Consider the following 16,638-nt stretch of genomic DNA (forward strand, 5'->3'; position numbering starts at 1 on the left):
GAGTACACCGCTAAGGGTACACGTGATCGTTTGGGAGTACACCGCTAAGGGTACACGTGATCGTTTGGGAGTACACCGCTAAGGGTACACGTGATTGTATGTGAGGATGGAGTGTAATTGCACCTCTGTGCTGAATGGCTTTCCTTTCTTCCTTCAGATGGTATTTCTCTCACAGACTCTATGAGTAAGATTGGTTTATTTATTTATATTTTGGTGTTTAGACCATGTCCAGAGCCCTGTGTGCGCTAAGTATTCATTCTACCATTGAATTACAGCCTAGTTCCATATACAAAATGTGTTAGTCTACTAGTTTGAGAAGACCATTCTACCATTGAATTACAGCCTAGCTCCATATACAAAATTTGTTAGTCTACTAGTTTGAGAAGACTGTTCTCTGATACAGAAAAGCAAAAGCCATACACAACACACACACACTCACACTCACACACACACAAACATGCCTCAGTGTCTTAAAATTCAGCTGAGTCTTCTTATGAAGTTTTTCAAATCTCCCTATTATCCTTTCATTTTAAAATAGAGCAAGTCAAACCACATCCTTGCCTGGACTTCCTAATGGAATATTTGGATATGTGTATGTATTTTTGACTGGCTTATTTTAAGTTTCATTCATTTCATGCTTTCCATTTACACTAATCAGCATGGATATTGTTAAATCACACGAGATGGAGCTGATTAGAATTCTTCAACACTCTTATCTTGACAAAGAGTATGTACCAGTAAGGAATGTTGTTCAATATGTGAGAAGGTCTGTGGCCCTGCAAGCAACCTGGCACAGGGAAGGACTGTGGTCTGGGAGGTGGCTGGGTCTAGTGCTGACAGGTCCAATGAGAACAGTGATGACAAGGAATCATAAGCCACAGTCATACACCAGATACTTCTTTGCACAGGACTCTGTATAAAAGGAACGAGAACACATCCTTTCACTCTGCGCAACAGATCCCAGGCACACCCGGTCACTTCAACACTGTGTGGTAAATGTGGTAGGGATGTATATGTGACATTTTCTTGAGGGACCAGGGAACAGATGGTTTCTATGAACACCATCCAGGAAACAGCTGAAGACAGCTCATCAGAGGAGCTTTGGGTTAACAGAGACTTACAGGATTGGAAGCTAGAAGGGTAGTCATGACACTGGATGACGTGGTGATGGGAAGTGGTATGATCAGAACTGGGGACAGAGCACCGTTTCTCAGCCAGTGATTTTGCATTGAGCATCTTGGTAGTTGTGATTATTTGATGAGGGGCGAGGGCCTTGCTTTCATTCTCAGCACTCTTGCTTTATTTATTTTATTTTATCTTCTCTCTTCTGTGTCTTTCTGTGAATAAGCAGGGTGGATATCTTTTTTTTTTTTTTTCCTCAGGAAGGTTTCCGAGTTAGGGTTTCCATCTTTCCTTAAGTGTTGTCATTCCTATTCCCAGCATGGCTGGTGATGAATGCATGTGGTTCTAGCCTTAATTGACAACATAGGATATTTGCACACTGGCCCCATGGCAGCAGTACAACTCTTCTTGCTGAATATTAATCAAAAGCTCTGTTGTGAGATATAATTTTTACCTACTGATCATTGGCTGAAAGCCAGGCAGTACACACACTCTGTTAAATCTCCTGAAATCAGCCACTGCGTTAGACAGACTGACAGAACCTTTCTCTCCAAACCGCTGTCATGAAGTAGGCTTTGGCAGTCACTGCAGACAGCCAGCCCAGGCCATGGGGGAAAACACCTGAGGCTGGTTTCCCATGCTGTGGAAGTTGATGAAAACAGGCCATGGTTCATCAGATCCAGATTGCATCCTTGATGAAGACTCACAGGACAAGGCTGTTCCTGTGCTGGAAGTGTGCAGATCTGAAGGACGTGATGGATTATGTTTTCTCTCTTGCACAGCTTGCTCAGAAGCTTGGAGTCAAATCCACAATCTACCTCAGGCAATTTAAGAGAACTTTATGATCTCCATTTCCCCCTTTATCTGAAACAGAGCTTCAGACTGACCTAAGTTCCCTCTGTAGCTTTCATGTCTAGTTACATTATGTGCTGGGAAGCAGACCCAGGGCTTTGAGTATGCTAGACAAGGACTCTACCAACTGAGCCATATTTTAGCAAATATGATTTACATTTCAATATGATTTTGTCTGCAGAGTCATCTGACTTCTTTAAGAAGTTATTGAGATGAAGCTCAATATAAAATCAACATAAAAATCAAACCTCTTAACATGAATACTTAGTAGTGTGTAACATATGCACAGTGTACACTTAGTTTCAATACATTACCACCTCAATAAAACTGTTGTCTTTTCCATTGTTTCTATTGACTCTTTAAAACAAAACCTTATTTTTGTGAAGTAGGATTTTAACAAATGTAAAAGAACATAAAGCAAGTCTAAGTACAAGAGATCAGGAAAACATAGTCACAGGACACAAGAGTAAATGCCAGGAGCTTGAAGACACACATGGTCTATGAGAGCCAAGACATGTGTGGTTTATGAGAGCCAAGGCTAAAACCATCAAATAAAGTGAAGATGGAAAGGAATCTGCACACCAGTTAGGAAGTCACCCACGTCACTTGGAATTGTGTTTGATTCTATAACGTGGTTGTGGACAACCCCAGCAGGTTTCCTAATAGAGATGCTGAGGCCTTGATTATTTATAAAGATGTATAGCATAGTGAAATGAAAAATACTTACAACTTTAGGGCAAAATAAGTTTAAAGATGATTTTTGAAAGGTATGTGTTTTGGAATCAATGAAGCACAAGTTGATTATTTGAAAAGATAAGATTGACAAACTGTTGACCAGACTAGCCAAAAGAATGAAGAAAATAAAATCAGAGATGAAAGGAGAATATTGACATATATCATATATAATGTAGACACTAATGGGTTTCATAAAATCATCAGCTCTTAATTGAAAATATATATTCAATGTAACTGGAAAATCTAAAAGAAATATATGAATTCCTAGATACATATGACCTATCCAAATTAAGCCACATTAAACAGATCTATAATGATCAGTAATAATCTTCTAGTCGAGGAATGTCTCAGGGTTAAGAGCATGTGTTGCTCTTGTGGAGAACCAAGTTGGATTCCCAGGGCCCCTGTTGGGTTCTTCACAAATACTTGCAACTCTAGCTTCAGGAGGATCCAACTCTGCCAGCACACACATGTGCACACATGCACACATATACTCAATTTAAAACATACATACACACACACACACACACACACACACAATCTTAAGAATGTGCCTGAGACAACCAACAGATTGGGAAAAGATCTTTACCAACCCTATATCCAATAGAGGGCTAATATCCAATATATACAAAGAACTCAAGAAGTTAGACTCCAGAGAACCAAATAACCCTACTAAAAAATGGGGTACAGAGCTAAACAAAGAATTCTCATCTGAGGAATACCAAATGGCTGAGAAGCACCTAAAGAAATGTTCAATATCCTTAGTCATCAGGGAAATGCAAATCAAAACAACACTGAGATTCCACCTCACACCAGTCAGAATGGCTAAGATCAAAAACTCAGGTGTCAGCAGATGCTGGCGAGGATGTAGAGAAAGAACACTCCTCCATTTCTGCTGGGATTGCAAGCTGGTACAACCACTCTGGAAATCAGTCTAGTGGTTCCTCAGAAAATTGGATATAGATGATAAAGATGATAAAGATGTTCTAAAAATATTATTTTTACCTTGTGTTGTATTTGCAGGTCTGGGTATGGCACAGAGTGTAGAGGTCAAGAGACAATGTTTTGGAGTTAGTTCTGGTTCTTTCCTTCCTTCCATCTTGTTGAGTAAGGGCTTCTCTTAGTACTGTCTCTCTTCACATTCCACACTAGATGGCTTGTGAGCTTCAGTGTGATTCTCTTATTTCTACCTTGCATCTCAGGCAGGAGTGCTGGGATTATACATATGAGCCACTGTATCCAGCTTTTTTGTGTTTTTTTTTTTTTTTTTTTTGTGTGTGTGTGTGTGTGTGTGTGTGTGTGTGTGCGCGTGTGTTTTTTTTAAGAGATTGAAATCGGGTTGGTAAACTAGTGTCGTCAGTGTTTTTTCTGCTGAGCTGTCTGATCAGACTGAAGATAATTTTTTTTTTTTTTAATGATAAGTCTACTCAAGGCAAATACAATGTAACCTGGAGAAAACTTGAATGACAGTCCTGATCCTGACCTTGTGCAAATCATTTCCTGTCGCTAGCTTTGCTTTTCTTATTTTGGAAGCATAGAGGCTTAACTGGATTATCTCTGGAATTCTTTTTAGCTTTAGTGTTCTGTGGTGTATTCTTGTATGGGAATAGCTAAGCAATTTGAAAGTGTAATAATGCATTTTTCATAGATACATCACAATTTTTATTTGTCTACCTGAAATGTCAATTTTATTAGAGCTCCTGATTTATAATGAGAGAAAAGAATCCAGGGACAGCATTAACCATTTCACTAAAAGGTATACAACCAACTCTCAGATGATTTTTAAGGCCAAAATGGTGGTTGATGTTCACGGTGGTTGATTATAAATGTCTCAGGATTCCTCAGTACTTCTTCCATTGACAGTTAAGGCCTATGCTTTCTACTGCTTGAGACTCTGTGACTGCCTAGATACCACAAAGAAAGAAATGATGGTGTTTTGGGGCCAACAACATGGCTACACAGCGTGAGAAAGCTCAAGCATTCTCATGGCGAGGGTCACATGCGAAAGAGTGGGGACTCTAGTCAAAAACTCTCACTAAGCACTCATTTCCCAGCAGTGTGCACAAGTCACTGAGAAAAATGGATCGTCAATGCCAGATGAACTCTGCCGGCTGGCACACATAGAGGAGAGCTGTTCTCACCCACCACTGCTCAACGGTCAGATGTACAGGGAAGAAGTGGCTGTTTTAAGCCATTACCTCTAGTTTGCAGCACATAACTGCTATCAAATGGACACTTCCTTGACAGCAATCACATAAGCTAAGTTCAGTGTGTAGCTAGCTCTGCCATCATGACATACCTGTATTCCAGAAAATCAGATTCTGTGATTGTTATCCTACCTGCTGCATACAATTTATGAGGAAATTAGCAAGGGGGAAATATTTTATAAGGAATCCCAACTAAAACATCAACAAAACCCTTGGAAAACGCAGCCATGACACAGTTCCAGAGGCATTCACTTCTAGAACTACAGTGCGAGCTGATGAACCTCACATTCCCCAGACTTAAAACTTAAAGGATGTTTTCACCAGACAACCAATGGAGTAGAAAGGAGGATTGCCACGTGTTGGAGGTTAGCCACTACATATTGCTAGCTAGGCTACATAGTAAGAACTTGTCTCTAAGAAAACAACAACAACAACAACAACAAGGTCAAAGTTAAATACAAATATAAAAGAAGAAAAAAGTATTAATCAATAGTATTTCAGTGTTTCATGATTTCCTTATGTGTATTTCACACTAAAAATCCTCTTTTGAGTAGGTGAGGTAGCCCAAGTCTGAAATCCCAGCATTGAGAAGACTGAGGCAGAAAGATTGGGCCAGCCTGAGTTACATAGGAAAATTCAGTCTCTAAAACAAACTGCAAGAGAGCCTGTTAATGACATGCAGGAATGATACACTGAAGTACAGGTCGGTCCAGTCCTCTGTAGCCATAACCCTGGGTCATGGGATTGGACCTCATGACCGCCTCTGTCCCAGTGCACCCAGTTTCCAACCCTGGAAGAGATTAGCTAATGCAACTTCCGCTTTAGTGTGTCTCACCACACCCAAGAGGGGCTGCCAGGATTCCTGGGGGAGTGGTAATTAGGACTGAGGGAAGGCTGGTGGGTTGGAGGGGATCATGTTCCTCAGAAGGGGGAGGGGGCTATGCAGTGGATTCTCTCCTGGTGCTGATGCTGGAGCGACAAACCTTCCCAGGGTAGAGAGGACTTTGTCAGGGATTTGAGGAAGAACACTCATGAATCCTCAGAATGGCGTCATCAAACATTGACTGAATGGGAGGAAACTCACCTGGCAGCTCAGATCCCTCTCTGTCCACTGCCTCAAGCCTAGGTTCACTGAAAGGAAGTTCTGGACTCAAAGTGGCATCCTGAGGAGTTAATATGGAAAGACAGATGTTGAGAACGGATGTTTCTCTGTGCATGAGAAGGGTTATACTTGTATTTGTAATATGTGACTTAAATTTAAAAGAGGGATTTTGTTGTTAGCATGACTTTTCTATTGGAGGAGGAGCCTGGAAGTATATCCTGAAAGGACCACACGGCCTGTCCTGGCAATCTAGTTCCTGATCTCTTGTTTCTCAGAATGACTGGTCTTGTTGGACAGGGCTAATTAATGACTGAAATACTTTGAATTGTGCCAGTCATGGTTTAACTTACAATTCTTTCATTTCGAGCAGGCATGGAGCTTACTCGGAATTCCTATTTATGCAAACTTCAGTGAAAACTTGTAGAACCCAGACAGTGTGACATAGCTTTCAGTTGAATACCAAACTCAACTACTGCATCGATTACTTTTAGTTTCTATGACACTAATTTGTGTTTACCACCTCCTCCCATAAATAAAAATTTAGGTAAGCTCTTGCAAATTAAAAATAAAATTAAAAAGGGCATTTCTGAGAAGCAAAGTTAAGTATTATATTTTGCTTTAATTATTCATTTTAGTTCATAGTGAATGTGTTTTATCTGACTGGATAAAGGCATTGGCCTGTTTTATCAGCAGGCAGAGGCACTGGCCAGCAAGTCTGGTGGTCTGAGTGCAATTGCTGGGACCTACATAATGAAAAGAGAGAACCAACTTCTGCAAATTGGCCCCTGACCTCCACATGTATACTGTGTCATGCCTGTGTCTCTTGTTCCTCTTCAAATAAAGTTTAAAATGTGTTTTGTTAAACACAGAGCAGAAGCTGACTCAGAATGGAACATGTCTAACTAAATCTAAGGGAACCAAATTTTAGAATATTTGAAATGCAATTTGAATTAATTTTTGTTAACACAGCTATTGGAAAAGGACTCTCAATTGCAGCCTTAAAAACACAAAATACAGAAGTGGATGCTCACAGTCATCTATTGGATGGAACACAGGGTCCCCAATGAAAGAGCTAGAGAAAGTACCCAAGGAGCTGAAGGGGTCTGCAGCCCTAAAGGAGGAACAACAATGTGAACTAACCAGTACTCCCCAGAGTTTATGTCTCTAGCTGCATATGTAGCATAGGATGGCCTAGTCAGCCATCAATGGGAGGAGAGGCCCTTGGTCTTTTGAAGATTCTATGCCCCAGTACAGGGGAATGCTAGGGCCAGGAAATGGGAGTGGGTGGGTTGTGGAGCAGGGGGAGAGGGAAGGGTATAGGGGATTTTCGGAGAGGAAACTAGGAAAGGGGATAACATTTGACATGTAAATGAAGAAAACATCTAATAAAAAAGACACAGAAACACAAAAAACCCATAAAATACTTATTATTTAACATTACAGAGAGTATGTTCTTCTACTCAGTCTATAAAACTTATTATTTGATGGGAGGGTCTTAAGCAGAAGGACACAAAACTCACCTCTGTGACATCAGCAAGGGACTTAGGCAGCTCTGGTTCAGTGACAGGTCTGAAGAGTGGCCCAGAAACTTCTGCAGTGAAAAAAATATCACAAGGCTAAAATATTTTTTTCTTTTATGATTTAGGTAACAAAACAGTTAAGATTCTAAAATGTGGTAATAGTGAATTACTAAGGAATAGTGTTACAAATCACTAAGCTATTGGAGTTCCAGACTAATGGTTACCAATCTGAATAATGTACTGGAGGAAGATTATAGGGTTGCATCTTGTATGCTTATGTGATGGGAATTACTAAGAAGAGGATGAAGTGGCAGGGGAGGTTGCTAATGAGTACAACAAACAGTGTAAGTAGACAGAAGGAATAAATACTAGAATTATGTTGCTCAGTGGGGTGATTATAGTTAATGATAATGCATTGTCTATTTCATAATTGCTATAAGAGAAGTTTTGAATGGTCTCATCGTAAAGAAACAATAGTGAATAAGGCGATAGAAACAATAATTACACTGTTGATATTGTGTGATGTACAAGTATCCAATCATAACATTGTATCTCATGAATATGCATAAGTATTATATGGCAATTAAATAATAAGAACAATTACATAAGAATACAGTGTACAGATTTGGAATAAGTAGTGAGGTTGGTTGGTTAGGCCAGTGGGGAATAAAACTATGGCTTAGCTTGCAAAGAAAGAAAGGAATGGTTAATATTCACACTGTAATGTATCTGTGGCTACTTTGTACTACATCCTGGTTCTCAGAGCACCCCAGAAAGCTTAACAAAGACATAAACCTAAAGTAATAAATGATCTCAGAGTTGAGTCTGAAGCTGTTCACTTGTTGCTTCAGAGGCTCCATAACCCTCCTACCCCAATTTCCAGAGATGATGTTTTGCCGATCTACATGCGAGAACAGAACTGCTAGAGAATGATAATTTCATGCTATCTTGGGCTGAAATGATATTTCTACTGGTTATTATACTATCAGCTGTGCCTGTGAGCTCCAGGCTCCAGGGGCCCCTAAGGCATCCTCTAGAGGTCCTGAGCACATCAGATTATCTAGTTTACTTCTTTGAATCCCTTTGAAGATTGACTTATACAGATTGTACCCTTGGTTCCTAGCCCTCCTCTCTGGTGTGTACAGTATTCACGGGCAACCCTCAGGCCTAGAGGTAGCAGTGAGGTCATGCTACTTCTAGCTTTATGAGGTTGTTCCATGCTTTTGAGGAAGGGAAAACCTTCATGGACAGTCTCTCACTCTATCAGCTCTTTCTAAATTAGCCTCATTTGAATCTGCCATCTGTTTCCTTATAAAGGCTGACACGTTTACTGGATGAGAAGATATGTGTAAGCTATGCCAGGCTAATGGGACTGTCCAGAGTTTTTCTGTCTGTCTAGGCTCTACTTGGCTGAACATGGTTGGCCTGACTGAACTGAAACTACTGGATTCTTCCAGACTTATCTTTGGCACAAAATGATCACCAAGGTCTGATGAAGTGGAATGTAGCAGGGTGTGAGGAGAGCCAGAAATAGTATCCCACATAATGTGCCGGTCATAGTAATGGTCAGTTTACAAGACTAAAGTTAAAATGAAAACCCATCGTAAAATCATTCTTAATAGCCTCTCTGTCAGAATTAGGTTAAACTCTGAATGACAGCATCACCAACTGACCATCACTGAACGGAATTTTCCCTTCTATCAAAGGCTGGTCTCCATCTAGTAGTTGTATGATGAGTTTTTTGAGGTCTGTAGCTGTGAGGTAGGTTTCTGGTTGCTTGTCTTCTATGGCTCCATGATGGATTCTTTCACTTTCAATTTTGTTGGAATCGAGAGACAGGAGATGACTATCAGGGCTTTTTGCTTCTGCGTGGCCCCTCTTAAAGATGGCCATAAGTTGTATTTCTGTGGAGCTTGAGCTGTGGAGAGAAGAGGACATGTTCTAGCCAAAGCAATCGTTATGAGGCTAGAGAGTTTCTGTGTTGCTATAAGTCTTCAGAATAATTTATCTTCTTTTCTGATAGGTTCTTAGAATTTCCAACTTAGGGGCTAGAGAGATAGCTCAGTGGTTAAGAGCATTGACTGCTCTTCCGAAGGTCCTGAGTTCAAATCCCAGCAACTACATAGTGGCTCACAACCATCTGTAATGAGATCTGATGCTCTCTTCTGGTGTGTCTGAAGACAGCTACAGTGTACTTACATATAGTACTAAATAAATCTTTGGGCCAGAGTGAGCAGGGTCAGAGCTAGCAGAGGTCCTGAGTTCAATTCCCAGCAACCACATGATGGCTCACAACCATCTGTATAGCTACAGTGTACTCATATACATAAAAATAAATAAATCAATCTTTGGGAAAAAAGGATATCCAACTTAGTACAATATTTGTCAGAAATTTAATATATGGAAAATATTAACGAATAATTTGTTTTAAAGTAGAATGCCACCCTGGGTATTGTCTACTTTGAGAGGTATTGTGAGCAGGTCCCATACATACCTACATTTAAAAAGGTATTATTAATTGTTAATTGAACAATGTTTTTGGGAGTCTTAAAAGTCATGCAGTGTCAGTCAGAAAGAGCGGTGAACTGGCACTTTTTCTACACGATACCTCCTTTAAGGACTAGCATGCAGGATGTAGTCGTGGTACAACAGGCTATGTATGCCATAACCAAGTGAAACTTTACTTCTTAAGGCCCCCTTTCTTCCATTCTTTTCCATGAAGTATTGTTAAAATTAAAAACCTTTAAATGAAATAGAGCAAGGAAATAAAATAACAGACGACCTGAGGAAAGGAAAGGACAGCAGTGCACAGCACATGACTAACTGTGTTTGCTACTCTACTTCTTAGGGCAATCTCTTTCAGCATGCAAATCTCCAACAGGATTCTGTACAGCTCTGTCCTTGAGAATCAAGTGTTGCCTTTTGTTTCCGGCCATAAATCTCCACAGGGAGAAGCAGAAATGTTTTTAAAGGCCTCAGGAACTGATAATGTGCATTTGTGGCAGTTCTTCAGACTAGATAATCAGTCAGAGACTCCAGTTCATTATTTCACTAGTCAATTTCGGGAGCCAAAGGCAGGCTCTCATTACAGAGCTCTCCCAGGTAGAGTTGGGCCTTTTCCCACCTCAAACTCACCTTGCAGCTGAGGAGCAAATTAGTTACTCTCCCTCAATCTAGACCTCAGTTGGTTGCACTCAGGAGTCTGTGGCCAGCCAGCCCATCTCCCATTGTAAACATACAAGACGTAGTTAAATCGTTAAATCATGCTGCATACATAACACATCTGTAGTCTCCCTTTTTTTTCTTTAATGAGAACTTCAGGTTTTTATAGAGGGCTTTTCAGATGGTCAAGTCAATGTTTACCTGCTAATATTACACGGCGATTTGGCTAGGGATACTTTCTAAATTACTAAATGAAAATTAATTCCATTTAAAAGTACCCCAAAAATCATTGGCTTATTCAAGACATTACATGTCAAATTATTTTTAAAAGGCCAGTTTAGACATGAGCAGAGGGAAGCATGCTATATTTCAAAAAATAAAAATTAATCAACATTACCCGTCCTCTTCTTTCTTTGGTCTTCATTTCACCACATATCATGAAAACATGCAAGGGAGAAAGAATTTTGATGAGATTTATTTAATCTGTTGGTGGATTATTTTATACACAAAAATGTTTTTACATTGTCCTTCATGTTTGTCCAAAGCTTTGGAGAAACGTACAAACTGCCATCAGGAATTTGGATGCCCCCCTTTAACAATCATGAGTCTCAAGAATTTGAGCCACAGTTCAAAGCTGTATGCATTCATTATCTTCTTTTAAAGCCTGATTTCCTCAAAGAGACTGCAATTATATTCTACGCATCTTATATTTGGATGACTATTGCCAGGATATTTTTAAAAAGTATTTTGCAAACAGATTCTGTTTCTCTTGAATGTCGTTAAGGGCTTCGTTTATCCTCAGAGGTAACATCTCTGAGACTGACCCCCTAGAACCAATGTTTTGCCAGTTTCTCTTTGAATTGCTTTAATCAGGTGAGGGATTGGCTCCATTCACAATGAAAACTTGCAAGAAAAACACATACTTATTAAGTGGGTGATATGTACCCAGCAGTTTATGTGTATTTTCATTTAATGTTTAGAACAACAGAATCCCCGTTTTACAGGAAAACAAAGGCATACATAGAGGGAGACAGACTCAGTTGGGACCAGCAGAGGTAAGATTTGAACTTCGGGTTCTCTCTCCTCAACCTTGGTTTTATTTTGTTACTCTAGTCAGTGGTGTGTACCTGAGAAAGACACTTTTTGATTATCAAAATTATAGACACATTTTAGAAATTAGTTTAGAATCTGTATTTGGCATTCTCTCCTTATATTTCAAATGACAGTTGCTGATGAAGACAGTCTATATATGTGATGGGATTAGCATCATTGGTATTTCTGCTTGGATTACAAATTCATTTCACTTTTATGCCCTGATATAACATGGCCCCAAAGGACATGCTACAGACTTGTTCCCTGTTCCTCCTGTGGAGACAGAGAACCTGCTGTTCTTCTAACTGGCCCTGCTTTGTGAGAAGAGAACTTCATTCATTCAGGGCCTGCCTCTTGCTTCTTTGTAGTTTGAAACCCATGAAGCCAAGGAGAGCAACCATGCTTCCTGGACCAAAACCTTCTCCTTGCCAAATAAAGACTGTTTTTGTTGACACATGCTTACATAAGCAAATAGAAATCTTAAAGAAGAATTATTTATTACCACACTCAAGATATGCAGCATATTCACTAGCATAAAAGATTTATCCTGCCTCTTTGTGATCCTTCCCTTTCACACCCTGCTCCATGATTGCTGAGAAACTACTGATATGTTTTCTGTCACTGTAGATGAGTTTGTGTTTTCTGGAATTCAATATAAATAGAACAAATGCACTCTTGTTTGTTCTGTCACTCAGCACAGTTATTTTGAGGTACATTCCTTTTGTCACATATGTCAAAATGTTATTTCTTTGTCAAGAAAAGTGTCTATATTGAGAACATTCCAGGATTGTCTATGGTTCTGTTGATGGGCATTTAGTTTGTTTCCATGTTTTGGCTATTAAAGATAAAGATGCTATGGACATTTATGCAGCAGGTTGAAGAAATACAGTCTACCACTAGACTGAGGAATTATTAATAGTTCCCCACACTTGCCCTAAAGAATGAAGTAATACTTAAAGTGGTGCTTTCATTGTTAATTCTTAAAATTGTCTTAGTAGTGGAGTCCTAATTAATTTTCAGTTTGTGTTGAGATAATCAGATGAGCCTGTTCATATCAAGCAATTTATGAAGTTTAGAAATAAGCTTTTCTACAAATGAGACAAAGGAATGACGATGTGTCTGACAGGAAATGGATTGTCTGTGGGCATCTGGACCCTCCACAAAAGTAATGTCCTTCATAGTAAGTTTATTCCAGAACATCTCCAGAACATCATCATTGGTATCAATGATGAAATATTAGTGGGCTTACAAGCATATGGCTTATTGAATTCATTGGCCTACATACATTTCGGTGGACTGAAGTCCTCATGACTGAAGGAAAATCATTGGCAAAATGTGACTGAACTTATTTTATAAGCATAGTGGGCAGAAATAGGAATAAACCCTCACTGCGACAAACAGGTGGGAAAGATTCAGTTTCCAGCCATGCCTCCTTAAAAGTTTTACCTTGGAAAATTTCACCACCTATCATTGCGATTCTCCTCTCAAGTCGATTTTCTTACAATTAGATTTTCATTTGTCGCAGGGAGGCGATAACACACATTTAATCACTCACCAGGAGAAGCCTTTCCATCATTTCCTGAAGCTGTAGATTAAAAATTTGCTCTTTAACTGTAGCACTTTATCCAGAAGACTTTGCCATCTATGCAAACTATGTGTCTATCACCTCTGATTATCCTCTCATCCGTCTGACTTCGAGTCGAATACCGCAGCGTGGCTTCTTGACACAAAGCAGAGTGAGTTTGCTTTGGTAAATATTAGAGTTTCCATCTTTTGTCACTTTCCTTTCAATATATTTTCCTTCTCTGGAGAGGCCTGACAGCCCCGGAGACACAGCTGGTCACACCTCCTAAGCCCTTCTGTCCAGGGCTTTAAGCTGCTCTTCTTCCCAAACTCTCCTCCTGCTCCAAGACCAGTCGGTATCAGGGCCAGGAAGATTTAGACAACTCTTGTTCTTCCCAAGTCACTTCCTACCTCCCCAGGCATGGTAATTTGTCCTGCTTCCACCAGGGGCGCTATGTATCCCCCAGCACTGAGTACCATTTAACCATCTGAGCTTGCTGGGAGATGTTTGAAATAAGGACATTAAGAATGAAGCAAAAATGTATGTATTGGGGTGCCGTGGGCGAGGTGGCTACAGACCGGCTAGAGAGTGATCACACCCTGCTTTACCACGGCATTACTAATCAAGTCTCTACTTTTTCAGTAACACAGCACTACTTTAGTCCATACAGTAGATCAAACAAGAAAATATGAAGAAGTCTTGCTCCCCCCCCACCCCCCCACCCCCCTCACCCCCATGGATTCCATTCCTTCAGTTCGTCCATCCGTAGATCAGGTCCACCTGTGTCTCTTAGCTAGTGTGATTTATGCCAACGGGGATGAGATTTAGCCTTGGAGAAAACAGGAGGTGACCCCAGACCAAGGCAGTTTTAATTGCTACTGATTCTTGATATGTCTTTAGTGTTTTCCAGAGATTTGCTAATGACATTGCCAAGGACGACTGGCAGATGCTCTGTAGAGGGCGATATTTCCAATTCTTTGAACAGCTTTGCAGATCCTGGGCTGCAGTTTCCCAGACAGAAGAAGGGATCTTCTAATCCTCTAGATCCCGCTTTTAAAGGAGGCTAGGGAAAGTGATTTTTCAAATTTGTTGTTTTAACTTTAAAGTTGAGAACAGTCTGATTCTCGTACTCACCTAAATCCTAACACACGGACTTCTCCGAATCCTGGAAGTTTCTTAAATATCGTTTGCAGCTGCAGAGAGAAAGAAATGTATGAAACAGTCCTTGGTCCTACTGACTCAGATCCCACCTAACAGCAAACAAAGCCTCCAGACACTTTTGGTGAGTCAGTCAGGAGACAGTTGAAACAGAAAACTGAAGCAACAAAACATGTCCAAGTCCCTCTGTTCACAGATATTTCTGAAGCCTAGCGAGTATATGGTTAATTAGCTGAAAAGCCATATGTGACTACTTCTGAGATGCTTTAAAAGTTATTTTATATAAAATATGAAATACTTAAAGATAGATTTTGGTGGGAACCTTTTTTTAATTTTTTTTTTCTATTTCATTAATTTGTTTCACTCTACATCCTAATTGAGGCCCCCTCTTTGGTCTGTCCCTCACACAGTCCCCTCCCCCCCCTCCGCCCCATTCTCCCTTTCCTTTCTCCTCAGAGAAAGGAGAGGCCCCTCCTGGTACATCAAGTCACTGTAGGAATCTCCCACTGAGGCCCTACAAGGCAGCTCTAGAGGAACAGGATCCACAGACAGACCAAACAGATTCAGGGACAGGACCTTTTTTAACCACAGCATTTTTATTTACATAGAGTAGTGCAGACTTTTTCTCTATATAGCTAATAGTAAGCTAATGATGTTCTCTGAACTGAATTAAAGGATTTGGAAAACACAGCGCTAAAGATATCATTAGATTCGAAATGGCTGATCAATTAGATTGGTTCTTAGACTTGCATAGATCTCCCAAGTTGTCTTAATTTGCACTTGTTGATGAGCCTTGCTATCTGGATCATTTTCCTGGCTCCTCCTGGCCTCACAGCCCCATTCTTGCCCCCCCCCCCCCGTGGTTCCTCGGGAGTGGGTGGTTCTCTCCAAATCTTCCTTCAAGATAGGAGCTTTGGCATATTTTCTCTTTTTCAGTTTTCTTTGCTCCACCAAGTTCTTGATTTTAGCCTTGAAGTGTAAAGACCTTGAAAAATTCACACCCCCAGCCTTCTCCCCTTGCTCCTTCTTATTCTATAACCCGTTCATACCAGCTTTCCTTCAAGACAAGCAAGTCTGAGAGGGAGGCAAAGCAGATCGGTAGAGGAGCTTGAGTAGAACAACATGGAGACAAGCGAGGCCAGCCTTGCCCTCCTTCCTGCCTCTCTCTGATTCTCATGCTCTTGGTAGGGAAATCTGATTTCCTCCCACGGCTTCCGTGGTCTCCCACCCAGGCTTGAGTTCTCTACACAAGCATCGTTTTCTCCCTCAAATCTGCATTATTTCCTGACTTCCACATGTCAGGCAAGGTAATGCCAGAAATCCTAGGATACCCAAACACCTCGTCTCTTCGGCCCTCATCAGCCGTTACTAACTTCGGTTCAAATCCCACGATACCATTTGGTTTTTCCACAGTGCCGCTCCAGTAGCAGCCCTACCAACCTCCTTTGCTGCACCGTTGAAATGAGTCAGTGCCCATCCCCCGCATGGTGTGTGTGTGTGTGTGTGTGTGTGTGTGTGTGTGTGTGTGTGTGTGTGTGTGTGTTGGGGTGCAGATGGAGAACAGAAGTTTCCTTCCCTGTTTCTTCGCCTCCTCTTTTTGGCATGTGTGTCATGAATTATTTTTTCCAAGTTCCATCTTGTTGCTTTTCATCCAAAAATCCACAGGCTGGCCACACTGCCTGTGGAATAAGGTCCAGTCCTTCAAGAAGTCACTTAATACTCCCCCGACTCTGCATCATGCTTTACCGTTCATACTTTGGTGGAATGAGAACGGCCCCCACAGGCTCACGGGTTAGAATGCTCACTCCCCTGCTGGTGGACTGCTTCGGAAGGATTAGGAGGTGTGGCTTGGTTAGAGGAAATGTGACTTTTTTTTTTCTAGGAGTTATTTCACTAGAGGTGGTCTTTGAGGTTTTAAAAGCCCACAGCGTTCCTGCCGCACATCTCTGTCTCTGTCTCTCTGTCTGTCTCTCTGTCTCTGTCTCTATCTCTATCTCCATCTCTATCTCCCTCTGCTTGCCACCAGTGAATAAGATAAAAAGCTCTCAGCTATTGCCCCAGCGCCATGCTGCCAGGCTCCCCAGCGTCATCTTGTCACACACCACACCATGATGGTCACGGAAT

General features: G+C 40.8%; 1 protein-coding gene across 1 annotated transcript in view; it reads right to left on the minus strand.

Moving 5' to 3' along the window:
• Impg1 (interphotoreceptor matrix proteoglycan 1) overlaps positions 1-16,638 on the minus strand; it is a 125,626-nt gene that overhangs the window by 62,833 nt on the left and 46,155 nt on the right. The window contains exons 8-12 of the mRNA XM_021207592.1: positions 14,491-14,549; positions 11,098-11,118; positions 9,212-9,456; positions 7,539-7,609; positions 6,001-6,079 (exon numbers count right to left, since the gene is read on the minus strand). Coding sequence (XP_021063251.1) covers positions 6,001-6,079; positions 7,539-7,609; positions 9,212-9,456; positions 11,098-11,118; positions 14,491-14,549 — 475 coding nt within the window. The remainder of the gene's footprint in view (positions 1-6,000; positions 6,080-7,538; positions 7,610-9,211; positions 9,457-11,097; positions 11,119-14,490; positions 14,550-16,638) is intronic.

The sequence above is a fragment of the Mus pahari genome, chromosome 10 (genome assembly GCF_900095145.1).
Source record: "Mus pahari chromosome 10, PAHARI_EIJ_v1.1, whole genome shotgun sequence".
Taxonomy (NCBI): Eukaryota; Metazoa; Chordata; class Mammalia; order Rodentia; family Muridae; genus Mus; species Mus pahari.